The sequence below is a fragment of the Ochotona princeps genome, chromosome X (genome assembly GCF_030435755.1).
Source record: "Ochotona princeps isolate mOchPri1 chromosome X, mOchPri1.hap1, whole genome shotgun sequence".
Lineage (NCBI taxonomy): Eukaryota > Metazoa > Chordata > Mammalia > Lagomorpha > Ochotonidae > Ochotona > Ochotona princeps.
In genome coordinates, this window is record NC_080865.1 from 20,332,207 (window position 1) to 20,353,787 (window position 21,581).

Sequence of the window (21,581 nt, forward strand, 5' to 3'; positions counted from 1 at the left end):
ATTATAAAGCTCCAACTCTTGCTATTTATAAATAATTCAAGTAGGTTGACCCTAATGATTATATGCTTTGTTTTGCTTAACTGGAAGTTTTTTTTCACCCATCTGCCATGGTATATCAGTAATTAGATATATTAAATATTCTTACATATAGTTTTACATTTCAAAAGGCTGATCCAGGGAGGCGGAATGTTTGATGTTTGCTTACCTGGCTGTATTTTGTGTTTCAGTTTGGGAAGCAGCACATAGAGAACCTCTTCAGTGACCTGCAGGATGGAAGACGCATCCTAGACCTCCTTGAAGGCCTGACAGGGCAAAAACTGGTACGTCGTGTTAAGAAGGATACCCTGAACCTTGCAGCAAGTTCAGATTAGAAACAGCCAGTCATTTTTAATGTGATTTAGTGAAATTTACTAATGTCTAGCAATATAAGACTTATCCCTGAATTAAAAATATCTTATGTTTTCATTTTGGAGTATTCTGTCATGCAGAGCAGCTGCTAAAATTTTTGGCATAATATAATTTTCATGCATGAATTCATATTATTTTTACTGCTGGGTATTTTTGTTATTAAATGCCTTAATAGATTTTGTATCATTGTCTGTACCTACAGTTGCATGCTGCACTTAAACAGCAGTATGTTAAACTTGTAACCGCCACTAAAGGACTATACTGCTGTAGTAATACAGGGGACAATGTGGGAGGGGCAATGGGAAAAGAGAAAGGGAAGGACGGGGGGGATCCCTACACCTATAAAACTGTAACATGGAAAATAATAAAGATAATTTTAAAATGCCCTTATAAAAGATTCTGTACATAATGACTTCCACACTTATCTTTGTGCTTATGTGCATTTTCTATTATTTTATAGCATAGCATTATTAGTTCATAGATAATGTGGGTCAAGATAAGTGAGGCATTGTTCAATATACAACAGCATGTGTCATGTGGATGTAACTTCTTTCAGAATTACTATCTTGCCTAACTTCAGAGCAAGCATTCCTGTGAGACAGATATGATTATGATTCGCTATAGGTCAAGGAAATAATGACTGACTGATATGACTTGGTTGATCAAGGTTTCATAACTTCTAGAAATCGAATCTCCTGACTAGAAGAGTCTTAGATGGAGTTTAAGCCCCATTTACAAACAAAGTCATTCTGTATATCAAATGAATTCCAATAAATTGCTGTTTCAATGTCTTCTCTTTGCCACTCACCAGAGTTCCTCACCACTACACACACACACACACACACACACACACACACACACACACAAATTCTGTAGATAATGTACAAATTTTGGCTGTAAACATCATTCAAAGTCCAAACTGCCAAATGTGTCTCCACAGTGTGTCTCCTACAACTCTCCTACACTAATGGTATTGGTCTCTGTATGCCCTGTCATAAACGCTTGGGGTGTAGCCTGTGTTGTTTTCATTACTAGCATTCATGTTTGAACTCCTTTCCTTACTAAAGTTCCACAAATGTTTGTTTTTCCTTAGTCAAGCTTTTCCCAGTTGATGTCGCTAATTTCTCCTGCTTCTTAAATTCCATATAATATGTATTTTCTTTATTGCTCCCTTGTATTTGGTTTATGTATGAATAACATGCCATCCCTCCTTAAAAATTGAACTCCTAGAGGAAAGGGATGTAGCTTATGATTTCATGTCTCAATCCTTTTTAAGATGCAATGTGGGATCAGTAGGTTATTTATTTAGTTTATTATTTGTACATTTTCAAGAATCCTGAATTACCCATTATGTAGGAACAACTGATGACTTACTTAAATAATCATTTTAGTGAAGTGACTACAAGTTTAAAACTATCATTTTATAATTGAACTTATGGTTTTAGCAGTTTGAATGCATTTGTGAATATATAGTCTTAGTTTCACTAATTAGAGGTCTACCTATGCAAAGTCATCCTTGTATATCACATATGTCCATAGATACAGAGATCGATATATGTCTGTGTGTCCCTAATTTCTCCTGTGTTGTCTTGGCTTTCAGTGAGCAATATGGAAGTCCCACTGTTTTCCAAGTGTTTACTAAAATTCTTTCAGTATTCCATAGTGTCCTGTACCTGTAGGCAAGACTTTCATCTCCTTGGCTCTGGAGATCTGCACAATGACTTCTGTGGTACAGATACTGCCTCTGGTCATTTCATGAACTGAGGCAATCTTCCCATGACCCAATGAAATTTATGAGTGTTACCAAATTTCATGCCAATATTATGATAAGCTTCAGTAAAGCATTATAAGTGACTTTACATATTCATCAATATAAACAGAGAGATGCACACATACATGCATAGATGTACACATAAAATGAACCTAAAAAGTAGCAGGCACTTTGAAAATGATATATGAAATATCCATTGAAGTGGCCATTATGGCGTAAGTTGCTGGTGCAAGGAAAAACTACCAAGCTTTCACATAAGCCAAAACAAACTATATCATTTCAGATGTTGCTGACAACAGAATCTGTGATCCAGTCTTCATTCTGGTCACAGAACTGTAAACCTTGGATTGGGGACTTCATCTTTTCCACACAGCAAAATCACCTCTTTCATGAGTTCCTCCCATTTCAGAACTCCCACTCCCCATTCCTGGTATTGAATCCTCATTGTTTCTGTAGAGTTATGGCCTCTCCCCCTGGTGGAAGTTGAGTTTACTGTTGAATAGCAACCATACTGCCTTACTCGGAAGCATCTGCATTTGGATCATTGGCTCAGCTTGTCCACAAGGTTAAAGGGGGGTGTTTGCCTTAAAAATGGTGAAATTAAATTACTCCCCAATGAGACTCTAGTGGGGGAGATTTCAGTTTCCACTTTAGGAACAGAAACTGTAATATTTTATAACAGTAAAATTTCTATGGTCTTATTAAATATGTATACACACACACACACACACAATTATATGTTTGAAAAAGAAAAGGAAAATGTTACTAAATTTGTCATGGAAATTTTCTGCCTCTGCCTCAAAAGTAATATGAGACTTTTGTCTAAATATTGGGTAGATGATTGGATTAAATATAAAAGTCCTGTAATAGCCATTAGATTTCTATGCTGTGAATGTGTGTATCCACAACAATGTTGTTTTGATAATGTTGTTACTTTTCTATTAATCGAAACTTTTATCTTCCTATGGCCTTATTTTCTTTCTCTTTCTATTGGAAAGTAGGAAATGTACTGAAATATAAGTTTATATTATTGTAATATTTTGTGATGGAAATTTCTAGGTAACAAAGTGGAGAGTCTTATTCATAAAGTTACCCTTAAAGTTGCAGAAAATCAACAGAACAAGATGACAACACTGTCTGATAAAGAATATCAGGCAAGTTATCTTGGAGCGTAGGATGCTTGAGCTTCATTTGGGAAGTTTAGCATAATGTGTTCCAGGATGAGGAACTGCTTAAGAAGGACAGGAGCAGAACTAGAAAATAGAGTGCAAAACTCAAGAAGTAGAAACAAAATCAGAGTACGAGGAAATGAACAAATTTGCCCAATTCACATAGTAAAAAAAGTGACACCTGATAGGCAAACCCAGGCTGTCAATGTTTTTATTTCATACCGTCCACTAAACCATAGTCCCATTAGGAATGAGCTAAGAGCCATGCAAGCAGTTTGCATTGATGTTGGGTCTGCTTCAGGAATGTCATTATTAAAGACATATAATGGAGGACAAAGGACTGAGGAAGGAGGGGAAGGAACTTATGAAGCTTATGATATATTCTAGGAAAATCTAATGAGAACTTGTGTTTAAGCTAAAACAAATGAGGAGAGGAGGGACTAAATATCAATACAACAGGAATTTTAATGATACATTTCTAAAAGCCCCAATTGAATATATGAATTAAGTTATTATTTTAATAAACTAAACAGATGTTAATTTAAAAATTACAGGATGAACTATCATTTTGGGGTTGAGAATGAATGAGTTAGGGAACCAAATATTGGGACATTCAGCTTCAGTGATAGGATAATTAAGGTAATATTCACAGAAAAATTTCCTTTAACCCAATTTTACAAATGTAAGTGCTAGACTCACTGTTCCTTCAAACTTTCCTAAAAGTGAGCACCTTCCCTGAAATATCCATCTTGCTAGCAAATGTCTTTATGCATTCTTATGTTTCTGTTGTTGGTGATCATGAAGAAATCCTTGTGGGCCTATGGAAGGAAGGAGTATTCAATTCAAAATAATATTTGTGAAGAAAAACAGTGTTTTCTTGGAGTGTGGTTTATTCATACTGAAAAAAAGAGAGAAAAGGCACAGAAAGTCAAAAAGCATTATGCCAAGGATAATTAACCAAAAACACTTGAGTATATTCAATTGATGTCTCCCAACCTGTGCTCATTTAGAATATTCAAACTTAAAGGAGAAATTTACAAATGGTTTTATTTCTAGGAGACTGTTGATTTCTCTGCTGTGCAGTGAACACTATTTCCTTTTGTTTTCAGCCAAAAGAAAAAGGATCCACACGGGTTCATGCCCTGAACAATGTCAACAAGGCACTGCGAGTCTTGCAGAAAAATAATGTAAGTGCTGACCTAGACAGGGTTTTGGGTGTCATGTGACAGTATGCTGAAGGTTGGCATGAGGGCCGGTGCCCCAAATACCGAGAGAGTGTTCAACTTCCGATGGCAATGAAATCAGTTCGGAACTAGAACATGTGTTGTAGTTCTTTTGTGTCTGCTTGTGGTTAATGTGATTCATGATTCAGAAGGCAAACTAGGTTTTTTTGAAAGATTTTATTTATATTTATTGCAAAGTCAGATATACAGAGAGAAGGAGAGACAGAGAGGAAACTCTTCTGTCTGATGATTAAGTCCTCAAGTGACCACAAAGGCTGGAGTTATGCTGTTCTGAAGCCAAGAGCCAGGAACTACTAGGTCTCCCACACGGGTTCAGGACCCCAAGGCTTTGGGTCATCCTCAACTGCAAACTACATTTGTTAAGATTTATTTTATTCATTTGAAATGGAGAGAGAGAGAGAGAGAGAGAGAAAGAGAGAGAGAAAGGAAACTGAGCTGTCACATCTGCTGGTTTGGTACCCAAATGGCCACTAAGTTCAAGACTATGCTAGGCAAACGCCAGCAGCTTCTTCCAGGTCTCCAACATTTGTGGCAGGGAGCCGAGGACTCAAGCCACATTCTGTTGCTTTTGCAGACACATTATGGAAGTGGAACAACCTAGGCTTGGAATGATATCCCTGTGAGATGCTCACATTGCACGTGGTGAGAACTTGCGCACCACAGCAACATTCCCAGAAAGGGAATCCTTAAACCCGCAGAGGGCAAGAAAGGGGAGGCCCAGACCTCAACAGCTGATGCCAGATTTTCAGATTTGACCTGAAGCTGATATATTTCATGCAGAAAATGAGTCCTACAGTAAACAATAAATTCAGTTGCTTACAGAGGTGTTTGTGGCTAGTGAATATTAGTACACAGAATATTATTTTTGTGTACTAAGTATGTTCATACATCATAATCAAATTTCAGTCAAGTTCACACTTAGTGTCACCTCAAATATAAAGTACATATAGAAATGACTTAAAAACAATATACCTCACCTTGCACATGCCGGGATCCCATATGTGCTCTGGTTCAAATCCCGGCAGCCCCTCTTCCCATCCAGCTCCCTGCTTCTGGCCTGGGAAAGCAGTCATGGACGGCCCAAAGTCTTGGGACCCTGCACCCACGTGGCAGACCTGGATGAAGTTCCTGGCTCCTGGCATTGGATTGGCACAGCACCGGCCATTGAGGTCATTTGTGGAGTGAATCATCGGACGGAAGATCTTCCTCTCCGTGGCTCCTCCTCTCTGTGTATCTGACCTTGCAATAAAAATAAAAATAAATAAAAAAATAAATAAATAAAAATAAAATAAAAATAAATCATAAAAACATATATATATAGTTATCTGACTATATATAGTTATTTGACTACATATAGCCAAATATATAATAGATAATATAACATATAATCTATGAGATATATAATATAATAAAATATATAATATGTATGTATTGATAAATAGTTATTTGATTTAAAACATATCTGTATTTATATGTATATATAGATATACAGTTATTTGAGAAGCAGAGTTAGGTAGAGGGATTATTTTCCATCCTTGGGTTCACTCCCCAAATGGCCATAATGGCTAGGGTGAGCCAGGCTTAAGCCAGGATCCCAGAATTCCATCTGGGCCTCCCATGTGGATGCAGCAGCCCAAGGTCTTGGGCCATTTTCTTGTGCTTTCCCAGGCGCCTTAAGAAGATGCTGGATCAGAAGTGGAGCAGCTGGGATTTAAGCCAGCACTTGTTTGGTACACCAGCTTTATAGACAGCAGTTTAACCTGTCATGACACAAGGCCAGCCCCCTAAGAATAATTCTAACTCAGGGTGTAAACATCTAGTCTGTTCTCTGTACTTAGGTTTGGTTTACATTAACTGGGTGAAATATGTTATCTACGAAACGATAGACAATCATAGCTACACAAATGGACAATCTAGCAGAGCTGTGGTCTTGTTAGAGCAACTTTGATATTCCTTCCTTCTGTCACGGCTTTGGAGACAGGTGGTTCTCTGTTATTAATTAAGTTCCCGCATCCTTTACAGTCGGCCAATACATCTAACAAGCACTTTTAATAGCTTCCTCGTTGCATTATATTTTTCAAGGATAAATTCAAATACGTTGATGACATCGTCTTAAAATAACTGTAAGCAGTGAGAGATTGGTAGTATCGTACACTCTTTCAAGTAATGCTCAGCTTGTCTGGTAAAGAGAGGATGCTGGCAGGATCTCTAGGACATGGAAGAGGAGACCACAGTCATCAGTTGGGTTTAGGAATTTAGGGCTATCATCATGTGAGAATATATGTTTTCTTCTTATTCATCCAGGAAAGTGATTTTATTTTGGAAGAATAAGGCAGGAAGTTACATAAGAGTATCTTCTAACGCTCTTGCAATGTTTTTTGTTTGACGTGTTGATTTTTACATACATGTGTTTACATTAAAAAAAAAACACCAAGTTGAACACTTTACTGATACTTTTGAATATGCATGTTGTTATGCTTCGGGGTTTTTTTTTTTTTTTAAGTTTGGGAAGAGGGACCTCAGAGGAAAAAGTAAACCTAAACTTAAAATGTCTGCAACTCCAAACAGTGGGAACTCTTTTCCCAATTTGTCTCTTTGCGTCTCAAATGAAAAATTAAAATATGGGCAGAAATAAATAGATTATATTCTCCTCCATTAATTCATACTGAAAGGAAGTACAGCCGATGGAAAATACACCAATATGCAACTTTATTTGTCTCTGATTATTATCAAAAGAAACACAATTTAATTAGAGAATGTCTAAAAGCAAAAACTTGTCTTGAGAATGGGTTTGAATGGTCTATATTAGATGAAACAATGAGCCTGGTAAAGGATCACCTAAGTCAGTATATTAAGCAGAACAGTAGATAGGGACATTATTACATTTTCTTTCAAAGTTATGAATTCTCCAATTACAGTAAGCCTCAGGAGTCTTTGATGATTTGAAATAATCATAACTTAAAAGAGAGTAATGATGGTATATTTGCATATAACACATTGGTGCATTCTGTGTGTCAGATTTTATTTTTGTTGATAAGGTTGGTGTAGTCAGAGATGAAACAGCCTGTTCTGTCATGAAATTTACAGCTGAAGGGCATTGGACATTAAACAGCTGCACCATCTATAATGATAGGTGAATAAATAATGAAGGAACAGGTGGAATACGGAGTCTGGAAAGACTCCTTGTTTAAGTTGTTATGGGAGAATAGACATGAGGAGGTGAGCCAGGGTATTATCTGAAGGAAGATGTTCCCAAGTGATAAAATGCTATTAAAAAAAGGAAAGGATTTGGAATAACCTCTCAATGCATGTACTGATCTGACTATAATAGCAGAGTCCTAGTATGATGGGAGAGGGATGGGAAGGTGGTGAGTGACTGGCAAGTTTTGGATTCTGCTCTATATGAGCTGACAGTGACTAAAATTCAAAATGCTACTAGGTATATAATGGATAATGAAATAGTGATATAATAATTATATCAAAGGAAAAAGGTAATAAAATGGTATTTTCAAAGAGTACTATTTTTAGCTGAGAAAGTAATAATCAATACTGAAAACCTAACATGACTTTACATTAGAGATACTAAGAAAGCCACAAATTCTTTTTATTTAGAGCCTTTAATTTACCTCTCTCAGACTATCATACACTTAGCACTTACCTCTCTCAGACTATAATGCTCTTAGCAGTTGAAAAGACTGAGTACTAATAGCATGAACAGTAGTTTTAATAGTGATCTTCTTTCCCTTGACTCCCCCCCAAAGCATGGTATTAAATGCTAGGAATGTGTACATTTTGCAAATATAATACATAAAGTTGAGTTTGCAAGAAAAGAAGCAGTTTGATAGTTTTGTTTAAATTAACCAACTTCAAATGGGAGCTGGTACCAGGCTTATTAAATTCAGACGGTGTTAGGACTGCTCTTGCCTGTTCCTGTGGAACTGCCAGATATCAGTGGATGCATATGTGGCCTTTCACAGGCAGGAAAAAAGCCTTTCATCTTTAGTCCACTGAGGCATCCACTGACAGAGTTACCGTGCACTTCCAATTCATCTTGTGGAGCCAAGTGCATTATTTAACTGCCCTGGTGTAAAACACGTGGCATATAGGAACGCAAAGTTGATGAGAGCATAATTAGGGGAATCTATACAGAAATGCAGGCAGGATTAAAGAAGCTCACTGTGCAAAGTGCTATACAACGAGCACAACTTCTTAACCTTTACTTTCTCTAAAACTAAAGAGATAGAGAGACTTGCTAACCTGCTAAAAGCTCTCTCCTCGGAGTGGACTCCTGGCTAGAGGGGATGGAGGCAGTGTACAAGTGCAGTGATACTCAAATCATGACTCGGTGGAAAAATGAGAAGATGCATAGCTTAGCCTCTTGGTTCAACACTCTACTGCCAATCTGCTTGTGCTGTTCATTGATTGAATTCAGCTAGAAGCCAGATCGAAAGAGCTCCAGGTAATGATTGATGTCATCTCATTCAAAGAAAAGGTAGAAAAGCTAGTCAAGTAAGGGGGAGTCACACAGAGTAACAGGTGTCTCACCTGTTTTGTTTTCTGTGAGGCCTCTGGGGATTTGATGACCTGTATGTAGTCTTCTGTATATGTACATTTCTGAAGCGTTGGAGCCCTGTCTTGCTGAGTGTGCCAGGAAGCCACTCACCGATGAGGCCATGTCACTTATTCCATGTGCGGACGGAGCGGAGAGGTGTTTTCTGGTGAATTTTGAGACAGGGTGGTAGTGTGCTTCTTCCAGTGCTTCAGACAACAGGATGAGTCATTTCGGATTTTTTTCTTCTACACAAACTTACTAAATGCCTGGGAGAATAGCAATATATTTTAGAAAGTTCCTTCTATAATGTAAAAATTAAAAATGGATAATATATTAAAATGCTGCAAAAATATCATTAAGTACACAGAAGTACTTTAAAATGCACAGTTTTTGATAGTGATATAACACTAGAAATTAATAACGCATTTAAAAATTCATTTCAGTTAATTTAAAATGTGTTGAATAAAAAACCAAGAGGACAGCACTGCATTTGTCTAGGAAAAACATTCCATATGAAAACCCATGAGAAATGGCCCAGGCTTTACCCAGAGGTTCAGTTTTTGTCTTTGCTTTTATCTTCATTAAAAAAAGATAAAATAAATTAAATCAAGCTTCAACTAAAAATGTTACAAAAGGAAAAATGCTCTAAGGAAAGGAAGAACTGAAGAGAAATGAAGAAATTAGAAAGAGGTAATATTAGACACATTTAAGAGCCAGTCCTTTTTAATAAAATAAAATGGACTAAGCTCTTAAAAGCGTGATCAGGAATAGGAGGGGGTAAATGCCTGCCATTTTTAAATAGAAAGGAAATATTACAGGGTTATGAGCTACAGAAAAAAAGGTGGTGCCAGTGTTGTGGTGCATCAGGTTGAACTGCTGCCTTGACTCTGCCAGCCCATATGAACACTGTCGGTTTGAGGTCTCACTGCTTGACTTCCCATCCATTTCCCTGCTGATGCTCCTGAGAAAAGAAAATGGGCTTACTGCTTTGTCCCCTGTCACCGACTTGGGAAACCTGGAGAGAATCCCAGGTTCCTGTCTTTGACCTGACCAAGCTCTAAATAGAGCAGGCACTTGGGGGAGTGTCGCAGCAAATGGAAAATCTCTTTTCTCTCTTGATCTCTTTCTGACTCTCTCCCTTTTTCTTTGTACTTCTACCTTTCAAATAAATGAAAAATTATTTTTAAAAGTAAGAGCAAAATTGAATTCTACACAGAACATATTTGTTGCTTATTTGGGAAAAAATAAACAATAAAATTGGATAACAGTGATAAAAAGAAATTGTTCATCACTAATAGAAAAAAATTTCTAAAGAATTTCTCATTTCTACAAATGTATCTACAAACAAGATTTTTCAAAATAACTCAAAAGCCATTCCTTTCTTAAAATCAAATGAAGACTAGAATTTTTCTTAAAATTAAAAAAAATTGATAATTCCTAGATCTTCTTAAAACCAAGTTCATTTGGTCTTCTTCCTTCTAAGAGTTTCTTCACCTTAGCCTGTTTATCTACCATAAATTGTTAGATCTAGTAACTCTCTAGTTCAAAGTAACTCTGCAATTTAACCTTCTTCCTCAATTTCATTTGCTTTCCCTGTCTTGACTTCGGATTTGCTATCTCCACTTGAATGCCACTCACAGCTTAGCTCTGTAATACATTCATGTTCTGATTTGCATTCTCCGTGCTGGTTATTTTAGCATGAAGTTATCATGGCCATCAATAATTTATTTTGGAAAACCACTTATGGATAAGACAGTACTCATAACTGCCGTGACACTTCTGTTACAATATTTGCTAAGAGCAAAGCTCATTTGTAATAAAGTTTGCCCTGATTTAAAAAAGCAAACAAAGTAAAAAATCCTCTGAATTGCGATGCCTTCACCAAGTCCGCATTTGCTTGTCTCTAACTCAGCTCTATGTAAGACTGTTTTCACAACTTCCACTTATTTGTACCTTTGCTCAAAGTAGATGGAGCCAATCCCAGATAAAATGGACACAGCTCTCGTATTACTGTTGTTAGTGATCAGTTTCCTTCAACAAGAATAATGAAATCAAGCCCATAGTTACGTGACTCCTGCTACCTCCAATAAGGAGTTAATGAGTAATTTTATGTAGCTTGTAAACATATTAGAATTTGAACAAGGATAAGTTCCAGTCAGTGAGTTTTTTTCTACCAGACTTTTGGACATTTCATCATTTTATATGAAGTTGAATGATTATCTGTTTTTCACTGTTAAAGGAAGTTAGCAATTATAGATCAGGAAGGGAGATTTAACTGTAATGCCTTAAAGATGTTATTTTGGATGTATTCAGATCCATCCTGCATTCCTGACAGAGTAGCTTCCTGATTTGTGTCTTCTTCACTTCCCAGATGTTCCCTTTTCTATTTTATTTATACCAATGATTTTTTAGAGGATTGTCATATTGAGATACATCATATGTGTATAATCAGGGCTTTACTGATTTGATATGATTTCATATTAGCTGGCATAGTTGTAGATCTAATAATTATGTTCAGTATAGCGCTGTCATCCATTGTCCATCACAAAGTGGTAAATTTGTATCAAGTCACTTCAGATGTACAATGTGAGATAACACAAACAAAATAAAATCACTGCTTTAAGTTATAAAACTGCAAATCCAGAGTATTTTAAAAGCTTAGGTTGAAAATTCTGATGTCAACAGTGTTCAAATATTCGCTTAATCACATCTCTGAGAATCACCACTGAATTGGATTGAATCATCAAATATCACTGATCTGGAAAATGTTGTGGGCATATGGTCTTAGATAAAGAAGATTCTTCAGTGTCCTATAAAACTAGTATTTCATGTGTTCTTTATTTATTCAGAAGCTCTAATATATATTGGAATATGTCAGAACAGTATCTCTGAATATAAACTGCTTCTGTTTATCATTCATAAAAATCAGTGTTCAAACAGAATTATGCAATGTTTAATTTATGTTAGATGAGTATTATTTTACAGCAAAATTCTGATCCACACAAAAAACCTGTTAATATCTGCACTTCTATGAGTTCATTCCTAAAAACCCAGAAAAAACAGATTCTGTCAACTAGCTCATCAACAGGAGGATGTTTGCCAAATGAATCCATGTTTTGGATCCATTCAGCATTTGTGAAATATACTAAGGAGTAATTGCTCTTTCAAAACATTGCATTTGTGAATTATAAAAAATATATACAACCAGACATTGTTATCTTTGAATTTATACTCAGATGCAGGTGGTATTATTACTTTGAAATTGAGGCAGGTTCTCATTTGATTTCTTAAGGTGGGTTGTTTATCATTCCTATCCTTCCTAACAGTATATCTCTTACACCAAGGGAGAATCGTATGTTTTTCTTGCATATTCAACTTAAAATTGAAGCAGCTCCCAAACAAAAGCTAAGGGAATTCATTTGCACTAGACCTGTCATACAGGAAATGCTAAAGGGAGCTTTCTAAACTGAAAGAAAATACATTAATATGTAACATGAAAACACCTGAAGATACAAAATCCATTGGCAAAAGTAGATATTCATAGAGATTTTAAAAACTATAATTATGTATTTGTGAAGTATAAAACATTTGTATCCCAAATAGTAATATTAAGTCATAAAAATAAAAATAATAATTAAAATAACATTAATTGGTAGGCAGTATGAAAGGATATAAATAGCAACTTCTGTTAAAAAGAAAGATTTATTTCTTTTTATGGAAAGTCAGATTCTCCAGAGAGAAGGAGAGACAGAGAGAAAGATCTTCCATCCATTGGTTCACTCCTCAAGTGGCCACAATGGCCACAGATGAGCTGATCTGAAATCAGGAGCCCGGGTCTTTTGATGGGTCTCCCACATGAGTGCAGGGAAGTGTTTCAGCCAAGATATGAACCAAAGCCCATATGGGAGCCTGGTACATGCAAGGCAAGGACCTTAGGTACTAGGTTACCATGCAGGCCCCAAACTGCCACTTCAAACATTCAAAATGTGGAGCAAAGTATTTAGCCTAGCAGTTAGGATGTCAGGTATATATATTTTGCTTTATGACACAGTTTCATAGGCACTGGGATTTCCTATCCCGTTCCCCAAGTTCCTTCCCCATCCTACTAATTTCCCCTCTAGTTTTACAGTGGGTGTCTCATGAACATTCATAAGTCCACCATGCTTCCGTTGAAGTGTCTTCCAACAATGTAGGCATGGACCATTTTGGAGAGTCCCTCATCCTACTCTCAGGATATCTTCAAGCCATTTTACTGGGAGTCCATCCTTGTTGTGTATCCATAGAGTCATACTGCTCTCTGCCTCTACCTCTGAACATAACAGTTTTGCTACACTTCCATTATGCATACTCTTAAATACAGAGCTGGTGTACACAGTCCACAATGAGGAGAAATATAGTAGACTTTCATCAACATGAAGTTAACAAGCATATAACCAAAATACCAATGTGTTGCCAGATTGGTGACAAAGTATATCAAAGACCTTCATTTTGGAATAGATGCCAGCACGTGACCCATGTGGTGTTAAAGTAATTACAGTAGGGCCCAGCATGGTGGCCTAGAGGCTGAAGTCCTCACCTTGAACATGCTGGGATCCCATATGAGTGCTGGTTGTAATCCTAGTAGGCCTTCTACCCATCCATCCCCCTGCTTGTGGCCTGGGAAAGCAGTCGAGGACCCTGCATCAGTGTGGGAGACTTGTGAGAATTTCCTGGCTCCTGGCTTCAGATTGGCGTTCTGGCCTTTGCAGCCACTTGGGAAGTGAATCAATGGACGGAGGATCTTCCTTTCTGTCTCTCCTTCTCTCTGTATATCTGACTTTGCAATGAAAATAAATAAGTCATTTAAAAATTACAATAAAAACTAGAATATTACTCATGAGATGTAGCAATAACAATGATAAAGGAATATTAACAATGTCAGGTGTTTACAAGAAGTCTCTTATGTATGATCGGTTTTTTGGAATTTACTTACTTTTATTGGAAAGATTCACAGAGAGAAGGAAATCAAGGGAAAGATCTTCCTTCCATTGGTTTATTCTCCAAGTGATCATAACGACTGAAGTTGAGCCAGTCTAAAGTCAGGAATCAGGAGCCTCATCTGGTCTCCCACATGGGTGTAAGGACTGAAGGACTTGAACCATCCTCTGCTGCTTTCTCAGGCCATAAGCAAGGAGTTATATTGGAAGTGGAGCAGCTAGGGCACCAGCTGGTGCCCAACTGGCATGCCAGCACTTGAAGGTTGAAGGATTAGCCTGTTAAGTAACAGTGCTGGTCCCCCATATTTAATTTTGATACCCAGCTCTGGTTTTTAAAGTCAGCTCCCTGTGAATGCATTCTAAGCCATTTTAGCACCCAATAGCTCAAATATGTAAGTGTCTTATCAGAATTTTCTTGAATACAGTAAATTATGAATCTCTGAGTTCTGCTTTTAAACTTCTACTTTAATTCTTGCCACGATCTGGAACTCCTGATGTTCTTTTATTACTCATTGCCGGAGTCCAGTTCCAGCTGAGTTCGGAGCTTGAGAAGGGTGCGTGAAATAGGCATAGAAAGAAGAGAGACGGACCACTACAATTCCAAGATCGTTGTGGACAATATGAGAAAGCTGTCCACTTTATTTATACGGAAATAGTACAAGGTTTTCTTTTAGGGTCAATTTGACATAGCCTCAGGGGGGCACGATTTACAACAACTTGAGAGGTGAATGAGGAAGGATTCCACATTCCTTGCTTATCTCAGCTTGCCAGCTCCTACCTGCCCTCCTCAAGTCTGGGTTCTATCCTTGGCACACCTGTGACAACCAGACCCCTACCTTGAATTATGTATGGGTTGGTAAGTCTGAGGTCTTGGTTTATGGGGATTAGGGGCCATTGGCACTAAAGGCCGTTAGGCCTGCAAACTCACACAGTTTGTTAACTAAACAAGTAAAGCAAGAGTTATAATGGCAGAAAGAATTGCAATTAGCAATGAGCCATGTTTACTCCATTTAAGTTTCAACTCTACAATGGACAAGTGAATGTTTCCATAGATAATTCTATAAATTGTTTCACCTTAAGACAGGGCATTATCCATTCTGACGTTGCAGCCAAGAATTTCTCAGTAGACAACACATCTTATTCAGTAATACACTCCTACTGCAATTCTTATTCTACAGCTTATCCATCACTTAATGAGAGAAATACATTAAAAGAGAAAAAACATAAAGATCTAAGACAAATTTCAAACATTAAATCCCTCTACAGCTGTAGGCTCTACAACCTCATAAGTGATCAAACAATAAGCAAAAGTATATTTTTATGTTGTTAGTAAAATCGCCCTATATATCCTCCAGTTAAAAAATTATGAAAGCAGCTAAAACAACTACATTTTCTATGTTCTAAAGAGTTGCAAGGACAGGCTAACCTTTAATGTCACAGTAACTATATTTTTTTGCCATAGCAGGATAGCCTTTAGGGTCACAGTAGCTATGTTCTTTGTCATAGCAGGATGGCCTTTAGAGTCACAGTAACTATAACAGGATAGCCTTTAGGGTCACAGTAGTTATAATAGGATAGCTTTTAGGTTCCCAGTAACAGGATAGCTTTTAGGGTTCCAGTAGCTAGAATTTTTTGTCATGGCTGTTTCAGCCAATACTCTCATCACTTCCATTAGTTTATAAAATTCTTATCAAGCCATTTCCCAGAAAGCATGCTAAATGTCTGGGCCAGATTTCATGGCAATGGGTAGGCACACAATAAGGTGTCTAGAAACAGCATGGGCTTAATTGTATTCCTGTGTGCAGTTAAAGGCCCACTCACCAAGACATTATCAATAACATCATCTGTTAAGCATATGAGTTGCAAGAACCCAGGTACTTGGGTCATCCTCTACTGATTTTTCAGATGCATTGGCAGGGAGTTGATTGGAAATGCAGCAGTCAGGACTTGAAAAAAGCCCCAACGTGACGTAGTAACACAGGTGATGGCTTTACTAGCTGTGCCACAGCACAGGCCCTGATACTTTTAATTTCCTCTAAATGCTTAACTTTTCTTGAGATTATGAAATTTTCTTGTGGTTAACTGTCTTCAAATCCTTATTGTCAAAGAGGCACTACATACATTAGTAAAAAAAATTGGTTCCATTTAAAAGAAGTCCACTATTAAACCTAATGCATGTTCTCAAAACTATGAGTGGCATATAGCAGGTGGTAAAATTATTTGATGGATACCTAAATATGTAAACCTTAATTATTAAAAGTGAGATTAGCTGTCTTTGTAGTGAGTAACAGGAATTCTATTTTATGATATATCAAAAAGCATAATGTGTTTTTAGAAGTATTTTTCAATAAAAATGTGTATATTTGAATGAAATAAAATAATCTTTGGAATATGGAAATGCAATGGGATGAAAAAAGAAAATAGTTCTGTTGGAGAGCCAGGCGTGTGGTGGCAAAGCAGCCGAGGCTTTCAGCTTGCAGATACTCAGCTAGTCTTTTGTTAATAATAAAAGATTCAGCTCATGCATCACTCCGTAGACAGAAACAGGGATGATTTATTCCCTAAGGCCTGAAATTTTAAACAGTGTAAATCTTAAACGTCATATAAAAGCACGTGTGGCAAGACGGTGAAACTATTTTTTAGCTGTTAGCTCAATGATGTGTGGAAGAATTTTATAAGTATCGAAGAGTCTCTTGAATAAAGGAAAGTCTCTTTAAGTTGATTTCATGAGGTCAGCTATATTTAAAAAGTCACATGGCAGGTTTACAAGGTAAACTCTGTCCATCAAATAATATTGGGATCTCTTAAGTAAAACTCAATTTGTGAGAGAGGAATGTAAAAATATGAAACAATAAATGGTGGAAGTGTGTGCATGAGGCGGGTCATGAAGACTATTTATGTAATGAAATTCAATGTATTTGGTCTCCCAAATTATTAGTTATTGTTTTAGGTTCTGGTTAAGAAAATTGATGGAAAAAATTGATGCCTACTCTAACAGATATTTAAAAATATATTTAATGATCTGCTTCAGAATCTTTTTTTCATGAACTAATGATTTGATTTATAGCATTTTCTTGTTAATCTCAGCATAAAGATTGATGAGTGAAAAGATGTCTCACTCTTATTTCTTTCTCCCTCTTAATTTAAAATTGCTCAGCTTTTGTACTTGCTGTTAAGTAGCACAAGTACGACCTTCTTAGACTTTAATTCAGAAATGTTCTTTTCCTTTGAAACAAAGTGAGAAACTTCCCAGCTTTAGCAGAATTTCAATTGGCTGAAAAACATAGGATGCATTCGCATTAGTGTCCATAGCTTTGAAATTTCCTTTGTCTGTGGCTGTCAGAAAATTTAAGAGGACATCATTTGTTGTAAAGCTGATGGTTTCCCTGTTGAATGAGCTCTAACTTTATGCACTTGCCAAGTTAAAACTATAATTGCTTAATTGAGTTATAAAACTAAATCTGGAAAGGTTTATCCACATCCGTGCCTTTACTAAATACAAAATTGTGTGAAAAGCTGCATTCAAGCTTTAAATTCAGAGCTTGGGCTCACACATACACTCACCCCACACTTATATCAATCATGCGCTCAGGGAAAACTTCATTTCCTTCAGCTGTACCCTAAGAACTTCCATTTTCATTTTTATCATTTGACCTTGTAGAAAGTATTTTCATACCAAATTCTATTCATTCTGAGGTCTTCTGATTCTATGTTAGGGTGTTGTATTTTCTACCAAGAAAATTAAAAATAGTATAAGCTTGTCTAAGTCATTAATATCTCATACAATCATCATATTTCAGGTTTACTTTAATCTTACGTTTTGGAAAGTATTCTTAAATCTCGAACGTATCAATCTAATGAGTATAAATCCTTTTACTGTAACCACCATGGGGAGCCTTAATTTAGTTTGAAGAAAATATTATTGACAGTGCTAGAAATTGCATTCATGCCCTGAAGGAACCCGGAATAAAGAAAACAGAGTGAGATTTGTTGCCTCTCTAAATAAGCAAGGGGAAGAGAATTTCTTCTCATAGCCCAGTGATTACCAAACTCATTGAGGAAGTAAGACACCTGCAAGTAATAGTGCTTTCTGAAATGTTTATATACTAATCTTTTAATTATTAAATATATACTTTTGTACAAATAGAGACTTTTGTATTGGTACTAATGTGAGAACAAAAAAAAGTCCCATCCAACTTTGTCCCCACATTTATGAAATGGCCAATACTACACTGCTCCATTTTGAAAGTTCATTTATTTCTTTTCAGTGTGCATTTAAAAAGTTTGCAGCATTGTCAGAGTGACTCCAAGGATCTTTTCTTCAGAGTTCACATTTAAACTTTGTACTGGAGTCACAATGAGTTTCTGTTTTGTTGAATGATAGGAATTTTTAGCCTCCTAAATTACATTTGAATAAAGCAGTTCAAAAACACACAAACAGTGCAACAATCTTGAGACAGAATCTAATGTTACATTATGTGTAAAGACATAGACCTATAGAGAAGAACCATTAAACCAAATTTCCTGTGTAGATCAATATATTTCAGCAACATTTCGATGCATGAGTCTAAGATTTCACACCTATGTATTTAGCATCAGATGTTTCTGTTCTACAAAACAGAACAGCAGAAATTTAGTGAGCCTTAGTGACCTAGTTACTTAATTTTCTGCTGACTAGTGCTTAACACAACACTGATGACATGTATATACACAGAGGGTCTATGTATTAATGCATATATATGTGTATGCATATTGTTTCAATGCTTTTATTTTGATTACTAGAGAAAAGCACAGGGATTTATCATGAGTTTTAGCAGTTTGTAGTATTTGTTTTCTGTTTTCATATTGACTTAGCAGCTTGATTGATGAGAATCCTAGAAAGATATCATTTCAGAAGCTGTATCATATAAAACACTCAAAATGAAAAATAAACCATTTAATAGTACGGAGATGATTATTTAAAAGCAACTACTCACGAATTCCAAAAACAAAGATTATTAATAGCTATACTGCAAGAAATATGGCACCATAACAATAAGAAGCATATGGAATTTGAGAATCAAAGTGGGGCTGACTGCCAAGTTGAGGTATTCGGTAGTATTATAAAGGCCATGAATAATAAATGCCTTCAGCAATGGCAAAATACCTCCACCTCTAGACTCATCACCATTATTAATTACTGTTATTTCTTGTAGTCCTTGGCAGTTTGAAGAAGACGCATAAAGAAAGAAAAAATTTTTAAAAATGAGCAATGTTCCTTCTCTATACATGATTCTGTAAAATATTTATAAATTTGGAGGGTACTTATCAAATCGCTTTGGAAAGAATTTTCTAGATGCTATTAATAAATTATATCCAGACATAGCTTTATATTTGACCTTGTGGAATCATCACCTATTTTCGGCAACTTTTTGCTCTTGATGAAATGCACACACATGTAAAATGTATGCGAACACTTGGTAAAATTGACATGTATATTGTGGTGATGTGCACATAGCGAAACCTGTGTTTTTACAAAAGTATATTACCTGAAATGTGGTTTTTATGTTTCAGAGAAAAAATTAAGCATATATGTTAAGAAGTTAAAAGAAACTGAAAAGAATTAAAAGCTAAGATAAAATGAATCTAGAAACTAGCTCTGAAGAGATCAATAATTAGAGAAATTTCTTCTAATTCTAACAGAAAAAGATTATAGTAGAAATTTACAAGATTAATAATGAGATTAATTGTGCATAATAAAAGTTACAAAAGAACTTAAACTATTACAAGCACTTCTATAATAACTTTGGATAGTATTCTATTACAATACAGATTACTAAAATAGATACAAGTAGAATAAGCTGTAATAATTAATTCAAAAAACATAAGGTTGGCTATTGGATATCTATCATTGAGAAATGTACCAGGATTCCTCACAAAAATTTTTAACCTGACCTATAAGAAACTATTATAGTTTGAAGAATTCCAGAGCATAGAAAAAGAAAAAAAAAACTTTTTTTGTGATTTTGTGATTTGATTAACCTTAATGCCCACAGCAGAAAACAAAATAAATATATATGATTCTTTCACTTTTGAATAAAAAGCAAAATTGTATTAAGCTGAATGATATGAAATTTCTTATATTAACATCTTGCTCATTATAATATCATAAATATTACATAAATGTTGGATTTTTATTATTCTTTTGAAATTCAAGAATTAAAAAACCTATCACATTTAAAAGGTAAAGCTATAACAGCAGTTGAAAGATGTAATTATCAATTATACAAAAATATATTCCTAATGTATTAAGAATCATTGAAATAAAACAGCAAACAAAGTGATATGGTTTTTTTTACTCATCCAGCAAACTCAGCAAATGGCCACAATAGGAAAATCTGTAGCCAGAAATTACCAAATCCATCTGGATCTCCAGGATGAGTAGTAGGAACTCTGGTATATGCTATGGAAAATGCCATTTCCAGGGAGTGTTGGTAAGGCAATGGATCAGGACTGGAACCAACATTCTGAGATAGGGTGTGGGTGTCTCAAGTGGTAGTTGATCCTGCTGTTCCACAATGCCCACCCCTGCATGCTTGCCTCTAAAGCACTTAGTGTTTTACACTTTAATCAGCAGTTGTGTCAGAGTAAGTACTTCTTGGGGATGTTGTTGCATTTAGTATTAAACCACTGCCTGCATTGTAGTTTAAGACCTCGATGCTCCACTTCAGATCCAGCTTCCTGCTAATGTACCCAGGAAAGCAGCTGAGGATGGCCTAGGTGTTTGGGCCCTTGCAACTCACATGGGAGACCTGGAAGAGAGTCCTGATTCCTGGCTTCAGTTTAGCCCAACCCTGGCTGTTAATGGCCATTGTGTCATAGAGCAAGTACTATCAATCGAACGAAAGAGACTCCTTTACACCTGGAGCTGAAAATATAGTGGCTAACACTTGCAGTGTAGTAGCAAACTACCAAATCACATGTAACTGCACATCAAAAGGAAGTTATGTGAAATGGATTGTGTTACTGTAGTTGTTGACAGAATGGTTCTACAGAACTAAGATTTGATACTATGTTCTTTCTGTTTATGAAAGAGACAAAAGTAATGGCCATATGGTTATTACTGTGTTATTTGTATAATTATAAATAGATAATACAGTGTGTTATTATAAGATATACATTTCTTAGAGTTCTGAATTGTGAAAAAGTTGGCTGCCCCTGGCAATCATTTTACCTCTCTTCAATTTGCTAATGAGACATCTATAATGCATGCTAGGTTAATGCAGGTCAGTTAAATTGTTTCTGATAATACTAAGATACTTCATGAAATTGTGGACAATAGAAATAAAGTCAATGTGCATATTGGTGACTAAAGTTTGATACTCGTGCATGTTTGTTTTTTTCATACCAAGTATTTTACATGAACTTTTTGAACACTGCTTGTGTTGTCTCAAATTTTTGTAATGCTTTCGCCCATCTCTA

The 21,581-nt window shown here is 36.0% G+C and overlaps 1 protein-coding gene across 5 annotated transcripts in view; it reads left to right on the top strand.

The window, feature by feature from the left end:
* Positions 1–21,581, top strand: part of DMD (dystrophin) — a 1,951,117-nt gene that overhangs the window by 349,984 nt on the left and 1,579,552 nt on the right. For all 5 annotated transcript variants that reach the window (XM_058659083.1, XM_058659078.1, XM_058659079.1 and 2 more), the window contains exons 3-4: positions 228–320; positions 4,458–4,535. In XM_058659083.1, the coding sequence (XP_058515066.1) occupies positions 228–320; positions 4,458–4,535 (171 nt within the window). The remainder of the gene's footprint in view (positions 1–227; positions 321–4,457; positions 4,536–21,581) is intronic.